Below are 23,866 nucleotides of genomic sequence, written 5' to 3'. Positions count from 1 at the left end.
CCAACCATGGCCGGTTGTGATAAAGCTTGAAATCGAACCAGGGTCTGTAGTGACGCCTCCAGCACTGAGAAGCAGTGCCTTAGACCGCTGCGCAACTCGGGAGTCCATGGTGAGGGAGTGGAGTTTAGTCATCATTTTTATTTGAAGCGTTGCTTTTTCTAAAGAGGTTCCGAGACTATCATATGTTTTCATAAATCTTTAAAAGTCGAGCCTACTGCAAACTAAATTAACGAAAAATGTTAGCTTGTGTTAATTGCTGCGTGTATGTAGAAAAATCACACAAGATGAACCATGTTTGAGTTGATATGGGCAAATCGAATGGTTTTCCCAGATGGACCGAATATGCGCGTAGCTGGCTGCCCGAGCCACTCTTTGAGTTCGCGCTCACCTTGGGTGCGTTCAGCAGGACGCAACGTTTTGAAATGTTCAGTTAGAAATATGCTGTAGAACAAACATGTCTCTCTAAAATGTAGACTAGGCTAACAAGGCACAGACCATATCACAGGTTCTATATCTATTAAGGAATCAAGTTGGCTCTATTCTTCATTTCATGGCATTTCTATCTGCAACATTCGACAATGTATGCTAACTGCCTACTAAACATAGCCCTGGATGTCAGGGCCTGAGGTGAGATAGCCTTCAGTTAGTATTCGTTTTAGGACGGTAGGGCTATGCCTAATTATTGCACACACAACACTCACCAAGCCTAAGCACTCTCCTCTTTTTAGAAAGTGTTTGAAATAGTCTGTCTGGCTTTCATTGTTGACAGTCCATTCTTCTTTCCCTGCAGGTTTTTCTTTTTAGGGAAATTTGAATAGACAGTGAGACAGAAAAACAACAAATAAAACATTTTAAGGAATCCTTTAATCAGATTTGCAAGCAAGGCGCTTATTGAGAATGATAAGAGCACATAATTGTGAGCTGGAAGGAATTCAAACACTTCTGCTTCTTGCATACTGTAGCTTATGTGACTAAATAATACACGGTTTTAGCCTACATTCATTGGATTGTATCCACAGGATCAGACAACATTGGGCTCAAAAGCAGCCGGCCTTATTTTCATGACTACAGACTTGAGGGAGTACCACCAGCCATGCCAGGTGTACCAGACTACTCCATTGTCTGTCACAGCACTGTAGGCACCATGGTAGTAGTAGCCATTCAGGTTGGCAGAGTGACATCTAGTGGAAACGAAACAGAACAGCAAGAATTAGGATAAATAAAGAATCATGAAGTGTATTTTATTTGTCATAATGTCAGATGATGTATTATTTGAATGACTAGATTAGAGAGAGAACTTGTGACATGTCCCAAAGTAGTCCTTTTAGTAGCCTAGACCATTGACAGAGAGAATGAGGGTGAAGAACCTGTTGAACCACCAGCCTCCCTTGTCCTCCTGGGCACAGTTGCGTTCGTAGCGGTCGTTGTCTTTGTCATAGGTGCTGAACTTCATTCCCTGATGACTGGCCCACCACTGGACCTCTGGGTGGTAACTGCCTGATAGAGAGTCACCAGAGTCACCAGAGAACTCACCAAACTGCAGCTGGTAAAACTCCTGGGGATAAACATGATGGTAATATAGTGAGCCCAATGCACACCCCCAAAAAACGAACTCCTCAACTGTAATAAGTGGATGGTAAGCAAAACTCTAAGAGAGGAATGAGTTGCATCATAGAATTTTGGGTTTTTCATACAATTGACATATTGGTAGTGTCTCCTCCTGGTTTGTTTAACCTTTGATCTGTTATTTCCTTTCCTTTTTCCTAAAGGAAACAACTGATGAGTTGTCCATCTAGACCCCTCAAACTCAACTCTGGACCATGAAGCCAGTTCCACTGCATTTTGTCATTGTTCCTGGGTGTGTATGCAATTAATTATCAGGTAGAACAGAAAATCAGCAGGCACTGGACCTCTTGAGGTAAGAGTTGAAAACCCCTGATCTTGACCATGGGAAGATCTCAATTGCATCCTCCTCAAGTCCTCTCTCTCTCCTCATCTCCTCAAAACCCATTGGAGGAGAAGGTCAGAGGGGTGGGACCTCTGGCTTTCTCATCCAATAGGTTTTGAGGAGACAAAGAGAGAGGAGAAAAGACACAAGGAGTGTGCAATTGAGATCTTCCCCATGACCCACTGACACGGACAGATAGAAACATCACCCAAAGACAACGTCGTCATCATTCCATATGGACACTTGTTGAGCAGAGGTGTAAAAATGAAAACCACAGAATACAACACCTTCTCATCTGCAACTTTGACGTTTTTGTACACTGCATAGCGTTGTACTCCCTCAAAGTCAGCTAAGTTGATCCTCAGGTTGTAGTCACCTAAAGCCAAGGGGTGATGGTAGCCTTTAGTCAAAACTCTAATTCCTCATCTCTCTGTCACTCACTCACTGTTTGTCTTGACTTTGCAGACATTGTAAGATCTCACATTTACCTTGTGATGTTAGGTAATATAAGTTGTCATTCCCCAACCAGAACTCCCCACTGGCTGACTGCAGGTCACCAAACCCCCGCTGATAATCCCTCCAGGGCCTGCATACAAATTAGATATGAAGACAACACATTACTCATTCACATACAGAAGAATGTTACTGTAATCTTATTATTACATAACATCTGAGTCGTATTTGTGTTTTACCTGTTGAAAGACTGGCTGCCATCTGAGCGTCTCTGGATGACTGTCCATCCGCCCCCTTCAGTCATGTCACAGTAGACCCTGACCAGGCTCGGGCTCGCCATTGGTCTGATCGTGTAGAACCCACTGCCTTTGTTCCCAGCGTTGAAAATCTGGGCACAGTCTGAATACAGATTACTGATGAGGTTATGGTTGTTTACTTCACAAATGTTCTGGTTTGAAACTATGAATTCTGCAATCATACTAGAAATAAAAGGATAAAGAAGGATTATTGACCTCTATACTGATGATCTCCCAGGTCATGGAAGGTGTCCTGGTCTAAAGCCAGCTGCTCAGTCCTCTGGCTGCTGAGAGTCTGGATGAGCTGCTGCTGCTGCTTCATCACCTGCCCCTCCAGAGTCTTCAGCTGGGCCCGCAGCCGCACTGTCTCCTGCTGGCATTCATCTGAAGACTACACACATATACACTGAGTGGTCAAAACATTAGGAACACCTGCTCTTTCCATGTCATAGACTGACCAGGTGAATCCAGGTGAAAGCTATCATCCCTTATTGATGTCACTTGTTAAATCCACTTCAATCAGTGTAGATGAAGGGGAGGAGGCAGATTAAAGAAGGATTGTTAAGCCTTGACAGAAGTGAGACATGGATTGTGTATGTGTGCCATTCAGAGGGTGAGTGGGCAAGACAAAATATTTAATGTCTTTGAACAGGGTATGGTAGTTGGTGCCAGGTGCACAGGTTTGAGTCAAATATACAGTTTCCCGTGAGTATCAAGAATGATCCACCACCCAAAAGACATCTAGCCAACTTTACACATCTGTGGGAAGTATTGGAGTCAACATGGGCCAGCATCCCTGTGGAACACTTTCGGCACCTTGTAGAGTCCATGTCGAATTGAGGCTGTTCTGAGGGAAAAGGGGGGTGCAATTCAGTATTAGGAAGGTGTTCCTAATGTTTTGTACACTCAGTGTGGTATGTATGTACACATGCACACAGACATGTTTATACACACACACACACAGTATAGCAGTAAGTAGTATAAGTAGCATAAATAACTTGGTTCCCTTGCAGTTGGCTACAGTTGGCCAATATCAAAATCAACCAAACATGAGAAAGAGTAGTCCATAGACATAGTTCCTTGTAATGAGAACTTACCGAAAGGGACATGTCCATGATGAAGTTGAGCCCAATGAAAAACAACCTGAAGGTTCTCATTTTACCTGCAGAGATGCTGAAATAATCACAGTTGAAACGGGGATATTTAGGTCCAGTTGCTTTGTCTTTTAGTGGAAAAGGACTTCAACAGACTTTCCACAGCTGTCTCTTCATAGCCGCCTCACAAGAATGTGAGGATTCTCAGTAGCAGTTGAGCTTGTCCTCTTAAATCTTCTGTCCAGCATCACAATACACAGGGGTGAGTCAAAGTGAAGAACTAACATTATGAGAACCAGACAGCCCCTTTGGCACATTGTTTATTTTCTTTTACAAACAAACAGGCACAGTATGTACTGATAATCAACTTCAGTCTTTGTTTATATATTTTGATAATAATATTAATAAAGTAACTTACCGCCTTTTGTGTTTAGGGGGGTGGCTTTGAAGTGAATACCTGATTTGCTACAGACATTACAGAACAATGGAGGAAATATGTGTGAAGCAAGTTAGAAATGTGGGCTGACATTCAGGACAGCTTGTACTAAATGGGGAAAGATCAGAATATTATGACATTGTGAAAAGATTTTAAACATTCTTAACTGGCTCTGTATCCATAACAACGGTTTCAACTTCCTCAAAGTATGTGACAGTTGGTAATGTTATTAGCTAACTTTGTTAGTTAGCTTTAACAAAAGGTAATGGATTACAAATCAAGATGTTCTACTGAGAAAGAGCGATTAAGGTACAGTATGTGCCTTTCTGTAGTCTACATTTTGCTGGATCCAAACAGTTTCAAACTGAAGGTAAATTAATGCTTGTGTCTGTGTTGCAGTGCCAGGGAGAAGTTATTGGAAGAGAGGCTGTGGCAGCAGAAGAGAAAGTTGAAGAGGTTAAATGATGAGCAACAGCACCTGATCGACTTAAATGCCAAGCTAGAAGAGCTCACACGGACATGTTCCCTACCAGAGGTGTGTGTGTGCGTACGTGCGTGTGTGTGTGTGAGAGAGCAAGATAGATAGAGCATCCCTCATGTTTAGAGGGTGAATTCCGGGTGGCATTACTTTTCCAGGTATCTGTGTGACGAGTTACCAGGAAGTCACAGATTTCCCTGCAGCCCATTCGACCTGCGCAGCCCTTACAGCCTCTAGTTCCAGTGAAGCCATGATGAACCACACAGAGCACGCTGCTTCAGCCAGTTCACTCAAGACACAGGTACAGCACAGTACATCCAAAAACTTAAGAGCTAATACCAAACTGATCTGATCCCTGTTTGTTTTCAGCTGTGGACTAACTGTGAGGTGCAGCGACACCAGATCCTGGGAGGGAACCTGAGCCAGAAGAGGACCAGGGCCTGAATCTTTAATGGCAGAGTGTCAGGGTAGATACAGATTGAATGACTCCTACAAAAGGCATGGGATGGAGGAGCAGCTTTCAGAGCACCAGTGGATGGATGGCAGGTTAGACTGCGTTAACGAGGTTGGAATGAAATTCACCTGACCAAGATGGCAGATTTTCATGTTGCTAGGATGCCAATCCCCATTCTAGTGATCATTGAATTCTATGTTGGGATGTCCCCTTTCAGGACGATGGCCACGTGGGGAGGGTCCACGCCGTGTCAGCTGGAGGAAGATGGCTATGAGATGGGGGTTGAGGAGGAGGAAGTGGACTCCAGTTTAAGTGAAGAGTCCTCTGAGTCTATCAGAATGAGACAGTCCAACAGGACCAGAGGATCCAGAGAAAGGTTGCTGTTGACTGTTTCCCATTCCACTTTACATTGTTTTGATGTAGAAAACATGGAGACATTGTCTGCATTCCAAATGGCACCCTATTCTCTTCACAGTGCACTTCTTTTGACCAGGGCCGATAGGGGCCCATAAAGTGCGCTATATAGGTAATAGGGTGCCATTTGGGACACAGACAATGTATCCGGGCCTGGTCTTCCCTCCCCAGTGACACCTCTGTGGAGGGGAACCTGCATCCCTCTCTCTGGGCCAGGGGTCAGCTGTCAGGAGTCGTGGCCAGGAAAAGGTGCACTGGGTGTCGGAGCTGTCCAGTGTGCAGCAGAGGCAGCAGAGGCAGATACACCAGCTCCAGAGACAACTGGACTACAGTACAAGGGTTTGCCACTCACTGGGACAGAACCAGCAGGTCAGACACCTCTTACAGGAGAACTGAGCTTTCATAGCACTGGTTTCTGTTAAGAGGGTGGTGGTGATTAGAATGTTATGATGAGGACTAGGAGGAGTTTGTAATATTGTGATATTCTCTTCCTACATTGTACCAGATGATGTTCTATGTGTTCCAGTCTGTACTCTACCTGAGCCCTTATGGCATCAGCCCTGGACACACATAGATCTACCTTATCATCAACCAACTCAACCACTACTGCACCCAGCTGGCCAGACAACAGAACAACATCCAAAGGTGGGATACAGTAAAGCCTTGACCATAAACAGCGATGACATTACTGTATTGTGACCAAATGCAAGGGCTTGTTCACTGGTCAGTGGTGAAAATGCATGCCTTTCCACTTCAAGAAAACATTATTTCATTTGATAGAATGAGGCAGCTTTTGAATGATCTCCTACACGAACAACAGTCTCAACCTCCCTTGCCTCCCCCCATAAATACCTTGAACATGAGTGACATCAACACCTTTTCATATCCTCCTTTAGGCAAGGTCTATATTTAACTCTACAGGTTTCAATGCAAGCTGGGGATTTTGTATGACTTAAAAAGAACAAAGTGTTGAAAAGTATAAATAGTTAATTATAAGACATCATTGATCAGTAACTGTTTGTATCTTTTCAGGATTTGACCCATGTCCTGCACCTCACCCATCTGTGGGGGAATTACCGGTTCCCCAGTCCAACACCAGATGGCAGCAGTGGGCTGTGCCGAAGTCCCCTGTGCTGGCAGCTCATGATGCAGTCTTTCCACAGCCACATGATAGCCACTCTATGAATGGGCCAAAACAATGGTAAATCTACTGCAATCACAGTTTTTGGAGCTGGCTCCTCCTCTGTTTGTTTCATGGTAAATTACATAATGATTTGTTATTGAAAAGCATACTCAATTTGAGGAAGTGGAAGCCTGTACCTGTTCAGTTGGGAGAATGGTTTCTGATTGGGTTGGCACACTAAATACATGTTGTGAATGGAGACAATGTTCCAGAATAGAACCACTTTGATTCTCAATACTAGGATTCCTGAGGATGAGGAGAAGGACGACAGAAGCACACTGCCAAGAGCCGTCAGCTTGGCGGATGTCCATGTTGGATGTCCAGACTAGCTAGGTGGCAAAGCGAAGAGCCAGAAAACCTCCAGGTTATTTCCTCTCCATAGAAATAGCAGGAGCAGTCGGTTTGGAGAGAAATCTTCTCAAATTCTCACCAGCAGTCTATCCAACCCCGCAGACACCACCGCCAGCCCAATGACAACCCTCAAATCCAGCAAGGCCACCACCCACGTCAGCCTCATGTTTAAACACAGCCTGTCCTCATCTAAAAACAAGAGGAAGCAGAGTAGAGGACACCGCAGAACCACTGGTGAGTGGAGGGGATTATAGAGCATTGAATCTGGTACATAGGGAATAGGGTGCCATTTGGGATACAGACATGGACCTAAAAGGAATGTGTGTTGATTTGTGTGTTCACAGATGCGGGGGTCACGGGGGGTTCATTGTTTGAGGTGTTGCGTGAGGCCATCTACTCTGAGGTGGCTAATGTGATATCTCAGAATGAGACTAGGCCCTGTTTTATCATAGTGCTGTTCTTCCAGCTGCAGCTGCTAAACACACACTACCTACGGCAGAGAGCACTATTTGCCCTGAAGGTACTGGAACAATTTAATTGTGCCATTTGCCATCTACAGGTGTTATACAATAGGCTATTGTCAGTACGGTAATACAAGATCCATATGTGATTGTTTTTTTTATATTAATCAAGACAATTTTTTATTACTTGCAGGACAGAGTGGCTCGGCATCTTTCTGAAAGAGATGTGACTGAAGACCAGCCTGTGCCTGCCAGCCCTGTTCTCCAGGCTTCCCCCACCACACAACTGACATCCACAGAGACCATGTTCTCAACGTATGCTGTATGTATGCCTTTCTCTGACCTGCAATCACATGACATCCTTTGTTAGTTTTATGAACAGACCAAAATTACCATAACGAGAATAATATTCATGTCACTGTTTATTTGATTTGTAAGAGGATTACTCAGGAAAGAGACAGAAAATAAATGTTTTAGAAGGTGAATGCATCCTGTCTATCGCCTCCCACCTTAAGCCATTTGCCAATGAGGATCTGGGTAAAAAAAACGTTCATGGATTTGAACACTGCTATCTCCTTAATTAATAGTCTATGCTATATGTCTAAGTGTCTGTTTAACTTTGATCTGTTGCTATGATTAACTGGACACCCTGCTGTTTTTTAGGTGCCTGTGATGGTACTAACTCTAACTGAGATCCAGTGTGCACAAGTTGACACTCAACAACTTGACAGGCAGATAAATGCTATCATGGCTGAGATCCTTCCCATTTTGAAGGTTAAACACAATGCTTTGTGTAGGATATTTGGGATTTCAAAGCCCTGAATGTGTATACTTATTGCAATTTATACAATTTCTTAGCTGAAAAAGATTTCTTTCGAACTGAAATGAAGAACTTGTTAATTTCTCACTGTGTGTTGTGTTGTGTTGTGTTGTCAGGAGCGTGTGGAGGAGGAGTTATCTCCTGGTGTGCATCAGACACAAGGTTCTGGCTCTGACAGCAGAGAATTCATCCGCTTCTTCCACAAACAGCTCAGTGATGTTCTGCAGCTGAGAAAACATCACATCCTGGTTGCGTCCCAAATCGCACCCTATTCCCTATAAAGTGCACTACTTTTGACCCATACTGTGGGACTCTGGTCAAAAGTAGTGCACTGTCAAATCAAATTATATGAAGTTGTATTTGTCACATGCGCCGGATACAACATGTAACCATGAAATGCTTACTTACAATGCATTTTTAAGTAAAATAATAGTTAAGAAAAATATTTACTAAATAAACTAAAGTAAAAAATAAAAGAGCAACAATAAAATAACAATAACGAGGCTACATACAGGGGGTACCAAGTCAATGTGGAGGCTATATACAGGGGGAACCAAGTCAATGTGGAGGCTATATACAGGGGGTACCAAGTCAATGTGGAGGCTATATACAGGGGGTACCAAGTCAATGTGGAGGCTATATACAGGGGGTACCAAGTCAATGTGGAGGCTATATACAGGGGGGTACCAAGTCAATGTGGAGGCTATATACAGGGGGTACCAAGTCAATGTGGAGGCTATATACAGGGGGTACCAAGTCAATGTGGAGGCTATATACAGGGGGTACCAAGTCAATGTGGAGGCTATATACAGGGGGTACCAAGTCAATGTGGAGGCTATATACAGGGGGTACCAAGTCAATGTGGAGGCTATATACAGGGGGTACCAAGTCAATGTGGAGGCTATATACAGGGGGTACCAAGTCAATGTGGAGGCTATATACAGGGGGTACCAAGTCAATGTGGAGGCTATATACAGGGGGTACCAAGTCAATGTGGAGGCTATATACAGGGGGGTACCAAGTCAATGTGGAGGCTATATACAGGGGGTACCAAGTCAATGTGGAGGCTATATACAGGGGGTACCAAGTCAATGTGGAGGCTATATACAGGGGGTACCGGTATCAAGTCAATGTGGAGGCTATATACAGGGAGTACCAAGTCAATGTGGAGGCTATATACAGGGGGTACCAAGTCAATGTGGAGGCTCAATGTGGAGGCTATACAGGGGGTACCAAGTCAATGTGGAGGCTATATACAGGGGGTACCAAGTCAATGTGGAGGCTATATACAGGGGGTACCGGTATCAAGTCAATGTGGAGGCTATATACAGGGAGTACCAAGTCAATGTGGAGGCTATATACAGGGGCTACCAAGTCAATGTGGAGGCTATATACAGGGGGTACCAAGTCAATGTGGAGGCTATATACAGGGGGTACCAAGTCAATGTGGAGGCTATATACAGGGGGTACCAAGTCAATGTGGAGGCTATATACAGGGGGTACCAAGTCAATAACGAGGCTATATACAGGGGGTACCAAGTCAATGTGGAGGCTATATACAGGGGGTACCAAGTCAATGTGGAGGCTACATACAGGGGGTACCAAGTCAATAACGAGGCTATATACAGGGGGTACCAAGTCAATGTGCAGGCTACATACAGGGGGTATCAAGTCAATGTGGAGGCTATATACAGGGGGTACCGGTATCAAGTCAATGTGGAGGCTACATACAGGGGGTACCGGTATCAAGTCAATGTGGAGGCTACATACAGGGGGTACCGGTATCAAGTCAATGTGGAGGCTACATACAGGGGGTACCGGTATCAAGTCAATGTGGAGGCTACATACAGGGGGTACCGGTATCAAGTCAATGTGGAGGCTATATACAGGGGGTACCGGTATCAAGTCAATGTGGAGGCTATATACAGGGGGTACCGGTATCAAGTCAATGTGGAGGCTACATACAGGGGGTACCGGTATCAAGTCAATGTGGAGGCTATATACAGGGGTACCGGTACCAAGTCAATGTGGAGGCTATATACAGGGGGTACCGGTATCAAGTCAATGTGGAGGCTATATACAGGGGGTACCGGTACCAAGTCAATGTGGAGGCTATATACAGGGGGTACCGGTACCAAGTCAATGTGGAGGCTATATACAGGGGGTACCAAGTCAATGTGGAGGCTATATACAGGGGGTACCGGTACCAAGTCAATGTGGAGGCTATATACAGGGGGTACCAAGTCAATGTGGAGGCTATATACAGGGGGTACCAAGTCAATGTGGAGGCTATATACAGGGGGTACCGGTATCAAGTCAATGTGGAGGCTATATACAGGGGGTACCGGTATCAAGTCAATGTGGAGGCTATATACAGGGGGTACCGGTACCAAGTCAATGTGGAGGCTATATACAGGGGGTACCGGTACCAAGTCAATGTGGAGGCTATATACAGGGGGTACCAAGTCAATGTGGAGGCTATATACAGGGGGTACCAAGTCAATGTGGAGGCTATATACAGGGGGTACCGGTATCAAGTCAATGTGGAGGCTATATACAGGGGGTACCGGTATCAAGTCAATGTGGAGGCTACATACAGGGGGTACCGGTATCAAGTTAATGTGGAGGCTATATACAGGGGTACCGGTACCAAGTCAATGTGGAGGCTATATACAGGGGGTACCGGTACCAAGTCAATGTGGAGGCTATATACAGGGGTACCGGTACCAAGGCAATGTGGAGGCTACATACAGGGGGTACCGGTACCAAGTCAATGTGGAGGCTATATACAGGGGCACCGGTACCAAGTCAATGTGGAGGCTATATACAGGGGTACCGGTACCAAGTCAATGTGGAGCCTACATACAGGGGTACCGGTACCAAGTCAATGTGGAGCCTACATACAGGGGTACCGGTACCAAGTCAATGTGGAGGCTACATACAGGGGTACCGGTACCAAGTCAATGTGCGGGGTTTTGTTTTTATTTGGATCTCTTTTAGTCCTCATTTGGACTAATCTTCCAAGAGTCCTTAAACATTAAAATACAATTTATAATACGAACACTTTTTCACATATAAACACACTGTTACAAACAGACATAATACACTAACATATTGACCAGATAAATACTCAGTCTAAAAATATATTAATTCTTCATCTACTATAGTCCAACATAACATTTCTATGTATTATATTTAAATGGTTTTAAAATATTGTTTAAATGTATATATTGAGAGGTTTCTGGTTTGCTCAGTTAAATTATTCAATTTATTTATTGCTCTAAATCGAAATGTTCTTTTGCCTATTTCTCTTTTCTGTCTGGAAAACAAATTGTACTAGATGTTGGACAATCTACTCCTAGTATTTACGGAATGTCTCTCTCTTACCAACTGAATACCATTGTGAATAGAGTTTGTCCATTTTAAATGGTGTATATTATGAAATAAAATAAGCATGTTTTTTTTCAATAATCTTGTTGATTGATGACCAACCAAGAGCATTGTTCATGACTACAACAGAAAAAACATATCTCCACCTTTAAAACAATCCTTGCTGCTTTGTTCTGTGCAATCTGCAGCCCCCTAATTTCACTTGCTGATGAATTTCCCCAGACCACAGAACATTAGTTCACCTGACTCTCAACTAATGCTTGTGTTATTTGCTTAAGAATCTTTCCTGGTAAATATTTAGCTATCCTTCTGATCATGCATGCAGTTTTAATATTTGTTTTACATAGATGAGTTATCTGAGACGACCATGATAAGCAGTTGTCTAGCTGCACTCCTAGTAGTTTGGGTTCTGACACTTCCTGAATTTGTACTTCTCCCATACTTCATTGTATTCCATGCTGTGTTGGCCTTTTCCTAGTGGAACAGACCAACATAACTTTGGTTTTCTTGGTGTTTAAAACAAGTGTGTTCTGGCAAACCCACTCCCTGATATTCTCCAAATCTCCTTGTAAAGCTTGCTGTACCTATTGAACTGATTGTCTTGCTGTATAAATTGTACTATCATCTGCAAATATAGTAGCTTGAGTTACAGATAAGGCATAAGGAAGGTCGTTGGTATATATTAAAAAAAGAAGTGTCCCAAAGAAAATTCCCTGCGGTGATCCACAGTTTAACACATGAGGGAAGAAAATGAACCATTGATATAGGTGGACTGTTTCCTGTCAGTTAGATATGACTGTACCCAATTCAATGCTACCTCCTTAAAACTATAATGCATTCATTTTGTAAAAATTATTTCATGATCCACTAAATCAAATGCTGCACTAAAATCTAAATATAATCCACCCACAACCTGCCATTATCCATAGCAATGCAGTGGTAGTGGAATGGTTTTTGCGATAAGCATGCTGATTGGCTATAATCAGATCATTCTTTTCCATATACTCCAATATTTGTCTACTCACAATACCCTCCAATATCTTACTGAGTGAAGGGAGTACACTAATTGGTCGACTATTGGCAGGAGTAATGGGTTCTTTGCTATCTTTCGGAATAGGACACAGTTTCGCATACTTCCATAAATTTGCAAAGATCCTCTTTTCCAGTGACCAATTAAATGTATATTTCAGTGGAGCTGCAATCTGGGGAGCAGCATAGTGAAGGAAAACATTGTCCATAAGATCATAACCTGTAGATTTACCATCGGGTAATGACTTCAATAGGTTTAACACCTCTCTACTGACACCATTTGTAGACTAAAAGGGTCTCAGGTTAGTCGAAGTAATTGAGGTAAGGTACAGGTAGGGGCAAAGTGACTATGCATAGATAATAAACAGCGAGTAGCAGCAGTGTAAAAACAAAGGGGAGGATCAATGCAAATAGTCTGGATAGCCATTTGGTTAGCTGTTCAGCAGTCTTAGAGCTTGGGGGTAGAAGCTGTTAAGAAGCCTTTTGGACCTACAATTGACATTCCGCAGTGTAAAGTACTTAAGTACTACTTAAGTAGTTTTTTGGGGTATCTGTACTTTACTATTAATATTTTGGACAAGTTTTACTTTTACTTCACTACATTCCAAAAGAAGATGATGTTCTTTTTACTCCATACATTTTCCCTGACACCCAAAGTATTTGTTACATTTGGAAAGCTTAGCAGGACAGAACATGGTCCAATTCATACACTTATCAAGAGAACGTCTTGCCGTGCGGTAGCAGAGAGAACAGTCTATGACTAGGGTGGCTGGAGTCTTTGGCAATTTTTAGGGTCTTCCTCTGACACCACCTTGTATAGAGGTCCTGGATGGCAGGAAGCTTGACCCTAGTGATGTACTGTGCCGTACGCACTACCCTCTGTAGCGCCTTGCGGTCGGAGGCTGAGCAGTTTCCTTACCAGAAGGTGATGCAACGAGTCAGGATGCTCTCGATGGTGCAGCTGTAGATGTTTTTGGGGATCTGAGGACCCATGCCAAATCTTTTCAGTCTCCTGAGGGGGAATAGGTGTTGTCATGCCCTCTTCACGACTGTCTTGGTGTGTTTTTACCATAGTTTGTTGGTGATGTGGACACCAAGGAACTTGAAGCTCTCAACCTGCTCTACTACAGCTCCGCCGATGAGAATGGAAGTGTGCTCAGCCCTCCTTTTATTTATTTATTTATTTATTTTTATTTCACCTTTATTTAACCAGGCAGGTCAGTTGAGAAGTTCTCATTTACAACTGTGACCTAGCCAAGATAAAGCAAAGCAGTGCGACACAAACAACAACACAGAGATACACGCGGGATCAACAAAAATACAGTCAATAATACAGTAGAAAATCTATATACAGTGTGTGCAAATGGCGTAAGGAGGTAAGGCAATAAATAGTCCATAGTAGCGAAGTAATTACAATTTAGCAAATTAACACGAGTGATAGATGTGCAGATGATGATGTGCAAGTAGAAATACTGGTGTGCAAAAGAGCAAAAAAAAGAAAAAACAATATGGGGATGAGGTAGGTAGTTGGATGGGCTATTTACAGATGGGCTATGTACAGCTGCAGCGATCGGTAAGCTGCTCAGATAGCTGATGCTTAAAGTTAGTGAGGGAGATTTAAGTCTCCAACTTCAGCAATTTTTGCAATTGGTTCTAGTCAATGGCAGCAGAGAACTGGAAGGAAAGGCAGCCAAAGAGGTGTTGGCTTTGGGGATGACCAGTGGCCATGCTTTCCACCTGGCTACCCCTACCCCGGCCAACTGCCCGGCACCCTCCACAGCAACCCGCCCAAGCCCCCACCATTTCTCTTTCACCCAATTCCAGATAGCTGATGATCTGAAAGAGCTGCAAAATCTGGACCCCTACAAATCAGCCAGGCTAGACAATCTGGACCCTGTCTTTCTAAAATGATCTGCCGAAATTGTTGCAACCCCTATTACTAGCCTGTTCAACCTCTCTTTCGTATCGTCTGAGATTCCATTCATGTGTGGGGTTGCTTCTCAGCCAAGGGAGTGGGCTCACTCACAATTTTGCCTAAGAACACAGCCATGAATAAAGAATGGTACCAACACATCCTCCAAGAGCAACTTCTCCCAACCATACAGGAACAGTTCGCTGATGAACAATTCCTTTTCCAGCATGATGGAGTACCTTGCCATAAAGCAAAAGTGATAACTAAGTGGCTCGGGGAACAAAACATCGATATTTTGGGTCCATGGCCAGCAAACTCCCCAGACCTTAATCCCATTGAGAACTTGTGGTCAAGGCTCAAGAGGCGTATGGACAAACAAAACCCACAAATTCTGACAAACTCCAAGCATTGATTATGCAAGAATGGGCTGCCATCAGTCAGGATGTGGCCCAGAAGTTAATTGACAGCATGCCAGGGTGGATTGCAGAGGTCTTGAAAAAGAAGGGTCAACAATGCAAATATTGACTCTTTGCATCAACTTCATGTAATTGTCAATAATAGCCTTTGACGCTTATGAAATGCTTGTAATTATACTTCAGTATTCCATAGTAATATCTGACAAAAATATCTAAAGACACTGAAGCAGCAAACTTTGTGGAAATTAATATTTGTGTCATTCTCAAAACTTTTGGCCACGACTGTATAAAATTGAGCACACAGCCATGCAATCTCCAAAGTCAAACATTGGCATTAGAATTGCCTTACTGAAGAGCTCAATGGCTTTTAACGCGGCACCGTCATAGGATGCCACCTTTCCAACAAGTCAATTTGTCAAATTTCTGCCCTGCTAGAGATTCCCCAGTCAACTGCAAGTGCTGTTATGGTAGAGAAGTGGAAACATCTAGGAGCAACAACAGCTCAGCCACGAAGTGGTAGGCCACACAAGCTGACAGAATGGGACGCCAAGTGCTGAAGTGCGTAGCGCATAACAATTGTCTGTCCTTGGTTGCAACACTCAATATCGAGTTCCAAACTGCCTCTGGAAGCAATGTCAGCACAATAACTGTTCTTTGAGAGCTTCATGAAATGGGTTTCCATGGCCGAGCAGCCGCACACAAGCCTATGATCACCATGTGCAATGCCAAGTGTCGGCTGGAGTGGTGTAAAGCTCACCGCCATTGGACTCTGGAGCAGTGGAAACATGTTCTCTGGAGTAATGAATCACGCTTGACCATTTGGCAGTCCGACAGACGAATCTGGGTTTGGCGGACGCCAGGAGAACGCTGCCTGCCCGATTGCATAGTGCCAACTGTGAAGTTTGTATACAAAGCCCTCCCCCGCCCTGCCTTTGGCAAATCTGACCATGACTCAATTTTGTTGCTCCAAGCCCATAGACAGGAACTAAAACAGGAAATGCCCATGCTCAGGTCTGTCCAATGCTGGTCTGACCAATCGGATTCCAAGCTTCAGGATTGCTTCGGTCACGTGGACTGGGATATGTTCCGGATAGCCTCAGACAACAGCATTGCTGTATATGCTGACTCGGGGAGCGAGTTTATTAGCAAGTGCATCGGAGATGTCGTTCCCACTGTGACTATTAAAACATTTCCTTACCAGAAACCGTGGATTGATGGCAGCATTCGTAAAACTGATAGCGCAAACCACCGCTTTATATCATGGCAAGGCGACTGGAAACATGACCGAATACAAACAGTGCAGCTATTCCCTCCGCAATGCAATCAAACAAGCAAAGCGTCAATATAGAGACAAAGTAGAGTCGCAATTCAACGGCTCAATCATAAGACGTATGTGGCAGGGTCTACAGTCAATCACGGATTAGAAAAGGAAAACCAGCCCGTCGCGACATCGACGTCTTGCTCCCAGACAAATTAAACAACTTCTTTGCTCGCTTTGAGGACAATAGAGTGCGACTGACACGGCCCGCTACCAAAGCATGTGGGCTCTTCTTCTCCGTGGCCAACGTGAGTAAAACATTTACATGCGTTAACCCTCGCAAGGCTGCCGGGTCAGACGGCATCCCTAGCCGCGTCCTCAGAGCATGCGCAGACCAGCTGGCTGGTGTGTTTACGGACATATTCAATCAATCCCTATCCCAGTCTGTTGTCCCCACATGCTTCAAGATGGTTCCTGTTCCCAAGAAAGCTAAGGTAACACAACTAAATGACTATCGCCCCGTTGCACTCACTTCTGTCATCATGAAGTGCTTTGAGAGACTAGTCAAGGAGCATATCACCTCCACCCTACCTGATACCCTAGACCCACTCCAATTTGCTGACCGCCCCAATAGGTCCACTGACGATGCAATCACCATCACACTGCACACTGCCCTATCCCATCTGGACAAGAGGAATACCTATGTAAGAATGCTGTTCATTGACTACAACTCAGCATTTAATACCATAGTACCCTCCAAACTCGTCATTAAACTCAAGACCCTGGGTCTCGACCCCGCCCTATACAACTGGGTCCTGGACTATCTGACGGGCCGCCCCCAGGTGGTAAAGGTAGGAAACATCTCCACCCCGCTGATCCTCAACAAGGGTGCATTCTCAGCCCTCTCCTGTACTCCCTGTTCACCCATGACTGCGTGGCCATATACGCCTCCAACACAATCATCAAGTTTGCATTCAACACTACAGTGGTAGGCTTGATTACCAACAACGACGAGATGGCCAACAGGGAGGAGGTGAGGGCCCTTGGAGTGTGGTGTCGTGTCTTTGGCTATGCCGGATTAAGTGATATGACATGCTAACCTATAAAATTCTTTCTCTGTAATTAATATTACCTGATTAAGCTAATCATGTAAATGTAATTAACTAGAAAGTCGGGGCACCACGGAAGAACGTTTATAGAGCTGTTATCTTCCGAATAAACTCTTAAAATACTTAGTAATATTTTACATCGATAGCAGTCAATATTAACCCTTATCTTATTTTCAGTCTCATAATGAAAGTTGTAAATTCTTGGTTATCTTCACGAACCCTGGCTAACAAGTTGAATCAGCAATACAAAATTGGGTTTAATTATTTATTTACTAAATACCTAACTAATCACACAGAATTACAAATACACAGAATACCAATGATGTCATACAGAAAACGTCCCGGTGGACGGAACCTGGTTACACAAAGGAAAGGGGGTTGGGCTTGAATGAAAGAGCGGGAAGATTTAGGAACAAAGAAACAGCAGCTATGCTATCGTAAATACATTATCTTATGCATTCTAAATTACCGCCCATTTGGAAAAGGAAAATGCAATAAATATTTACTCTGAGCTGCGCTTCGGTAGATTGGTCGTAGATGCTGGCCGGGTTGGCCAACAGATCTTCCTGTAGTGGAAGAATGTCAATGGTGGTAAATTGGATACGTGGTGGTATCTTCGTCTGGTTGTTAGACTGGATCCGTCGTCCGTCCTTTCCTAACCCACGTTAGCAGCGGCTAACTCAACGGCTAGGAAGTATCACTTCTGTAGTGAATAAGCTCAAAGTTCTTACCAGTTCATACCATAGCTCACACCGAGGTTGGCTTAGTTCTGTCCTTTACATGTGTGTCCTTCTAACGTAGAGGCTGCAGACCTCCCGTACTGGAACTACTGGTTATCTTTTCATCAAAGGCTTATATAGTGGAGAGGGAGGAAGGAGGTGTTTCATCGTTTATAACCCCTGTCTCTTCACAGGGTTGGGCCACTGATCGAGCAGGGCACTTTCCTTATGAAAACCCAATTCTCTCATTTGATAGCTAAAATTACATTTAATCTCCTAACAAACAATTTCAATATCAAACATTTCAATTGCATAACAATTCCATGTGACTCTGATAACTAGAGGGTGTATACTTTCTCAGGTACAGTTTATGTCGTCCTGTCATCAATCATAATGTCCCAGATAACAATGAACTGACCTCCATACTCATTACGTTATCAAGCATATTTCCAACTGGTTTTATTACCAAAATATGGTTCCTTTCCCCATTTGTTTGATGTTCCCAGACTCTCTATATTTAACAGGACAGCAGTCCTTCAGTAGGGTCAGTAAGAGAGGGGAAGGGAGAAAGGTATTTATGGGGGGGGGTCATAAACCTTACCCACAGGCCAACGTCATGACAGTGGTGTCAGGAAAATAATAACTCACTCAACGTCAACAAAACAAAGGAGATGATCGTGGACTTCAGGAAACAGCAGAGGGAGCAGCCCCCTATCCACATCGACGGGACAGTAGTGGAGAGGATGGAAAGTTTTAAGTTCCTCGGCGTACACATCACGGACAAACTGAAACGGTCCACCCACACAGACAGCGTGGTGAAGGCGGCGCAACAGTGCCTCTTCGACCTCAGGAGGCTGAAGAAATTTGGCTTGTCACCTAAAACACACACACACTTTTACAGATGCACAATCGAGCACATCCTGTAGGGCTGTATCACTGCCTGGTACGGCATCTGCACCACCCTCAACCGCAAGGCTCTCCAGAGGGTAGTGCGGTCTGCACAATGCATCACCGGGGGCAAACTACCTGCCCTCCAGGACACCTACATCACCCGATATCCCATGAAGGCCAAAAAGGTCATCAAGGACAACAACCACCCGAGGCACTGCCTGTTCACCCATCTATCATCCAGAAGGCGAGGTCAGTACAGGTGCATCAAAGCTGGGACTGAGAGACTGAAAAACAGCTTCTATCTCAAGGCCATCAGACTGTTAAGCAGCCATCACTAACATAGAGAATCTGCTGTCAACATACAGACTCAAATCTCTGGCCACTTTAATAAATGGACTTAATAAAGGTATCACTAGACACCTTAAATAACGCCACTTTAATAATGTTTACATATCCTACATTACTCATCTCATATGTACAGTTGAAGTCGGAAGTTTACATACACTTAGGTTGGAGTCATTAAAACTTGTTTTTCAACCACTCCACAAATTTCTTGTTAACAAACTATAGTTTTGGCAAGTCGGTTAGGACATCTACTTTGTGCATGACACAAGTAATTTTTCCAACAATTGTTTACAGACAGATTATTTCACTTATAATTCACTGTACCACAATTCCATTGGGTGAGAAGTTTACATACATTAAGTTGACTGTGCCTTTAAACAGCTTGGAAAATTCCAGAAAATAATGTCATGGCTTTAGAAGCTTCTGATAGGCTAATTGACATCATTTGAGTCAATTGGAAGCGTACCTGTGGATGTATTTCAAGGTCTACCTTCAAACTCAGTGCCTCTTGTCTTGGCATCATGGAAAAATCAAAAGAAATCAACCAAGACCTCAGAAAAAAATTGTAGACCTCCACAAGTCTGGTTGATCCTTGGGAGCAATATCCAAACGCCTGAAGGTACCACGTTCATCTGTACAAACAATAGTATGCAAGTATAATCACCATGGGATCACACAGCCGTCATACCGCTCAGGAAGGAGATGCGTTCTGTCTCCTAGAGATTAACGTACTTTGGTGCGAAAAGTGGAAATCAATCCCAGAACAACAGCAAAGGACCTTGTGAAGATGCTGGAGGAAACAGGTACAAAAGTATCTATATCCACAGTAAAACGAGTCCTATATCGACATAACCTGAAAGGCTGCTCAGCAAGGAAGAAGCCACTGCTCCAAAACCTCCATAAAAAAGCCAGACTATCGTTTGCAAATGCACATGGGAAAAGATCGGGCTTTTTGGAGAAATGTCTTCTGGTTTGATGAAACAAAAATAGAACTGTTTGGCCATAATGACCATCATTATGTTTGGAGGAAAAAGGGGGAGGCTTACAAGCCGAAGAACACCATCCCAACCGTGAAGCACGAGGGTGGCAGCATCATGTTGTGGGGGTGCTTTGCTGCAGGAGGGACTGGTGCAATTCACAAAATAGATGGCATCATGAGAAAGGAAAATTATGTGGATATATTGAAGCAACATATTAAGACATCAGTCAGGAAGTTAAAACTTGGTCGCAAATGGGTCTTCCAAATGGACAATGACCCCAAGCATACTTCCAAAGTTTGGGCAAAATGGCTTAAGGACAACAAAGTCAAGGTTATGGAGTGGCCAAAATTCACCCAACTTATTGTGGGAATCTTGTGGAAGGCTACCTGAAGCGTTTGACCCATGTTAAACAATTTAAAGGCAACGCTACCAAATACTAATTGAGTGTATGTAAACTTCTGACCCACTGGCAAAGTGATGAAAGAAATAAAAGCTGAAATAAATAATTCTCTCTACTATTATTCTGACATTTCACATTCTTAAAATAAAGTGGTGATCCTAACTGACCTAAGACAGGGAATTGTTACTAGGATTAAATGTCAGGAATTGTGAAAAACTGAGTTTAAATGTATTTGGCTAAGGTGTATGTAAACTTCCGACTTCAACTGTATATACTGTTCTATACCATCTACTCCATCTTGCCTATACCTATCATTCGTCACTTTAAATAATGGCACTTTAATAATGTTTGCATATCCTACATTACTTATCTCATATGTATATACTGCTCTACACCATCTACTGCATCTTGCCTATGCCGCACGGTCATCGCACATCCATATATTTATATGTACATATTCTTATTCATCCCTTACATTTGTGTGTATAAGGTAGTTGTTGTGAAATTGTTAGATTACTTGTTAGATATTACTGCATTGTCGGAACTAGAAGCACAAGCATTTCGCTACTCTCACATTAACATCTGCTAACCATATGTATGTGACCAATAACATTTTATTTGATTTGAAAGTTTGGTGGAGGAGGAATAATAGTCTGGTTTGGGCAAAGCCCCTTTGTTCCATTGAAGGGAAATCTTAATGTTACAGCATACAATGACATTCTAGAACATTCTGTGCTTCCAACTTTGTGGCAACAGTTTGGGGAAGGCCCTTTCCTGTTTTAGCATGTCAATGCCCCCTTGCACAAAGTGAGGTCCATTCAAAAATGGTTTGTCTAGATCGGTGTGGAAGAACTTGACTGGCTTGCACAGAGCCCTGACCTCAACTCCAGTGAACGCCTTTAGGATTAATTGGAAAGCCGACTGCAAGCCAGGCCTAATCGCCCAACATCCGTGCCCGACCTCACAAATGCTCTTGTGGCTGAATGCAAGGAAGTCCCCGCAGCAATGTTCCAATATCTAGTGGAAAGCTTTTCCAAAACAGTGGAGGCTGTTAAAGCAGCAAAGGGGGGACCAACTCCATATTAATACCCATGATTTTGGAATGAGATGTTGGACGAGCAGGTGTCCACATACTTTTGGTCATGTAGTGTACACTATGATCTTTGTTTACATGTGGTACAAGATGAGGGAGTCTTTACAATGTGTCAACGCATGTGTGTCCCAAATTATACCCGATTCCCTATGTAGTGCACTATTTTTGACCAGAGCCCTGATCAAAAGTAGTGCACTACATAGTGAATAGGGTGCCATTTGAGATGCAAAACCTGTCATCTACAAAATTCCTAAACTACTGTATTTTGAATGTTTTGTTAGGACAAAGATGAAACAGAGCGGAGGGAGGAATGTGCTGAGGCAGGAGAAAGGAAGACTAGTTTGAAAGATGACAGCTGCAATGATGCCTTAGAAGGAGAAGAAGAAGATATGAATGACTGCTTCTATTAATAAGTAAGCTGCAAAATTGAATTTCACCTTGGTTAATACATATATCATTTTGGTATTGTATGAAGTGTTTGATTTGGTCTTGTCTAAGGCAGACAGCCAGGCTCTGACTAACTACGGCAGCAGAGAGGATGAGGAAGATTTCAGGCTGAGCCTGATGACGTCCAGACCTCTCTCCAAGCCAGTGACAACTCAGCTCTAGAGCAGGGACAGGTACTGTATGGCTTCTGTATACCTGCCCTACACAGGGAAATAGAGCTACCCTCCAGAAGACTTCCTCTTACTTACCTTTTGGCCTCTTCCTGAGATATCCTCTTTTCCTGTGTTGTAGGGAAGTGATATTCTCTTTTCTTGTGTTGTAGGGAAGTGATATTCTCTTTTCCTGTGTTGTAGGGAAGTTATATTCTCTTTTCTTGTGTTGTAGGGAAGTGATATTCTCTTTTCTTGTGTTGTAGGGAAGTTATATTCTCTTTTCTTGTGTTGTAGGGAAGTGATATTCTCTTTTCTTGTGTTGTAGGGAAGTGATATTCTCTTTTCTTGTGTTGTAGGGAAGTGATATTCTCTTTTCTTGTGTTGTAGGGAAGTGATATTCTCTTTTCCTGTGTTGTAGGGAAGTGATATTCTCTTTTCCTGTGTTGTAGGGAAGTGATATTCTCTTTTCTTGTGTTGTAGGGAAGTGATATTCTCTTTTCTTGTGTTGTAGGGAAGTGATATTCTCTTTTCTTGTGTTGTAGGGAAGTGATATTCTCTTTTCCTCTGTAGGGAAGTGATATTCTCTTTTCTTGTGTTGTAGGGAAGTTATATTCTCTTTTCCTGTGTTGTAGGGAAGTTATATTCTCTTTTCTTGTGTTGTAGGGAAGTTATATTCTCTTTTCTTGTGTTGTAGGGAAGTGATATTCTCTTTTCTTGTGTTGTAGGGAAGTGATATTCTCTTTTCTTGTGTTGTAGGGAAGTGATATTCTCTTTTCCTGTGTTGTAGGGAAGTGATATTCTCTTTTCTTGTGTTGTAGGGAAGTTATATTCTCTTTTCCTGTGTTGTAGGGAAGTAATATTCTCTTTTCCTGTGTTGTAGGGAAGTGATATTCTCTTTTCTTGTGTTGTAGGGAAGTGATATTCTCTTTTCTTGTGTTGTAGGGAAGTGATATTCTCTTTTCCTGTGTTGTAGGGAAGTGATATTCTCTTTTCTTGTGTTGTAGGGAAGTGATATTCTCTTTTCTTGTGTTGTAGGGAAGTGATATTCTCTTTTCTTGTGTTGTAGGGAAGTGATATTCTCTTTTCTTGTGTTGTAGGGAAGTGATATTCTCTTTTCCTGTGTTGTAGGGAAGTGATATTCTCTTTTCTTGTGTTGTAGGGAAGTGATATTCTCTTTTCTTGTGTTGTAGGGAAGTTATATTCTCTTTTCTTGTGTTGTAGGGAAGTGATATTCTCTTTTCTTGTGTTGTAGGGAAGTGATATTCTCTTTTCTTGTGTTGTAGGGAAGTGATATTCTCTTTTCCTGTGTTGTAGGGAAGTGATATTCTCTTTTCTTG

The 23,866-nt window shown here is 43.2% G+C and overlaps 2 protein-coding genes and 1 long non-coding RNA gene across 3 annotated transcripts; 2 read left to right on the top strand and 1 right to left on the bottom strand.

The window, feature by feature from the left end:
• Positions 1-845: 845 nt before the first annotated feature.
• Positions 846-4,327, bottom strand: fgl1 (fibrinogen-like 1). Its single transcript, XM_029771617.1, has 8 exons — positions 4,210-4,327; positions 3,795-4,025; positions 2,914-3,088; positions 2,641-2,800; positions 2,437-2,534; positions 2,236-2,324; positions 1,368-1,555; positions 846-1,181 (listed from the first exon to the last, which is right to left on the bottom strand). The coding sequence occupies exons 2-8, from the start codon at positions 3,852-3,854 to the stop codon at positions 1,022-1,024; spliced, it is 930 nt and encodes a 309-aa protein (XP_029627477.1). The 5' UTR covers positions 3,855-4,025; positions 4,210-4,327; the 3' UTR covers positions 846-1,021.
• A 1,514-nt stretch (positions 4,328-5,841) lies between these two features.
• Positions 5,842-7,103, top strand: LOC115204892 (uncharacterized). The gene is made up of 4 exons (XR_003880510.1): positions 5,842-5,942; positions 6,100-6,218; positions 6,606-6,774; positions 6,998-7,103. It is a non-coding gene; the product is annotated as an uncharacterized LOC115204892 (long non-coding RNA).
• A 119-nt stretch (positions 7,104-7,222) lies between these two features.
• Positions 7,223-22,539, top strand: LOC115205038 (pericentriolar material 1 protein-like). The gene is made up of 4 exons (XM_029770598.1): positions 7,223-7,341; positions 7,452-7,627; positions 8,505-8,636; positions 22,429-22,539. Exons 1-4 carry the CDS (start codon positions 7,227-7,229, stop codon positions 22,537-22,539), a joined length of 534 nt encoding a protein of 177 aa, XP_029626458.1. The 5' UTR covers positions 7,223-7,226.
• Positions 22,540-23,866: the final 1,327 nt, after the last annotated feature.

Source organism: Salmo trutta, chromosome 13 (assembly GCF_901001165.1).
Source record: "Salmo trutta chromosome 13, fSalTru1.1, whole genome shotgun sequence".
Taxonomy (NCBI): domain Eukaryota; kingdom Metazoa; phylum Chordata; class Actinopteri; order Salmoniformes; family Salmonidae; genus Salmo; species Salmo trutta.
This window is presented reverse-complemented; position numbering and strand designations above follow the sequence as displayed.

What these genes read in the sequence shown, in the direction of transcription:
- fgl1 (XM_029771617.1), bottom strand. Translation starts at nt 3,854, where the DNA reads ATGAGAACCTTCAGGTTGTTTTTCATTGGGCTCAACTTCATCATGGAC. An exon ending in GGGAGATCATCAGTATAGAG is followed by an intron (nt 2,801 to 2,913) that starts GTCAATAATCCT and finishes ATCTGTATTCAG; the next exon opens with ACTGTGCCCAGATTTTCAAC. An exon ending in TCAAAGTTGCAGATGAGAAG is followed by an intron (nt 1,556 to 2,235) that starts GTGTTGTATTCT and finishes GTTTATCCCCAG; the next exon opens with GAGTTTTACCAGCTGCAGTT.
- LOC115205038 (XM_029770598.1), top strand. Translation starts at nt 7,227, where the DNA reads ATGACAACCCTCAAATCCAGCAAGGCCACCACCCACGTCAGCCTCATG. An exon ending in AGGACACCGCAGAACCACTG is followed by an intron (nt 7,342 to 7,451) that starts GTGAGTGGAGGG and finishes GTGTGTTCACAG; the next exon opens with ATGCGGGGGTCACGGGGGGT. An exon ending in GAGCACTATTTGCCCTGAAG is followed by an intron (nt 7,628 to 8,504) that starts GTACTGGAACAA and finishes TTGTGTTGTCAG; the next exon opens with GAGCGTGTGGAGGAGGAGTT.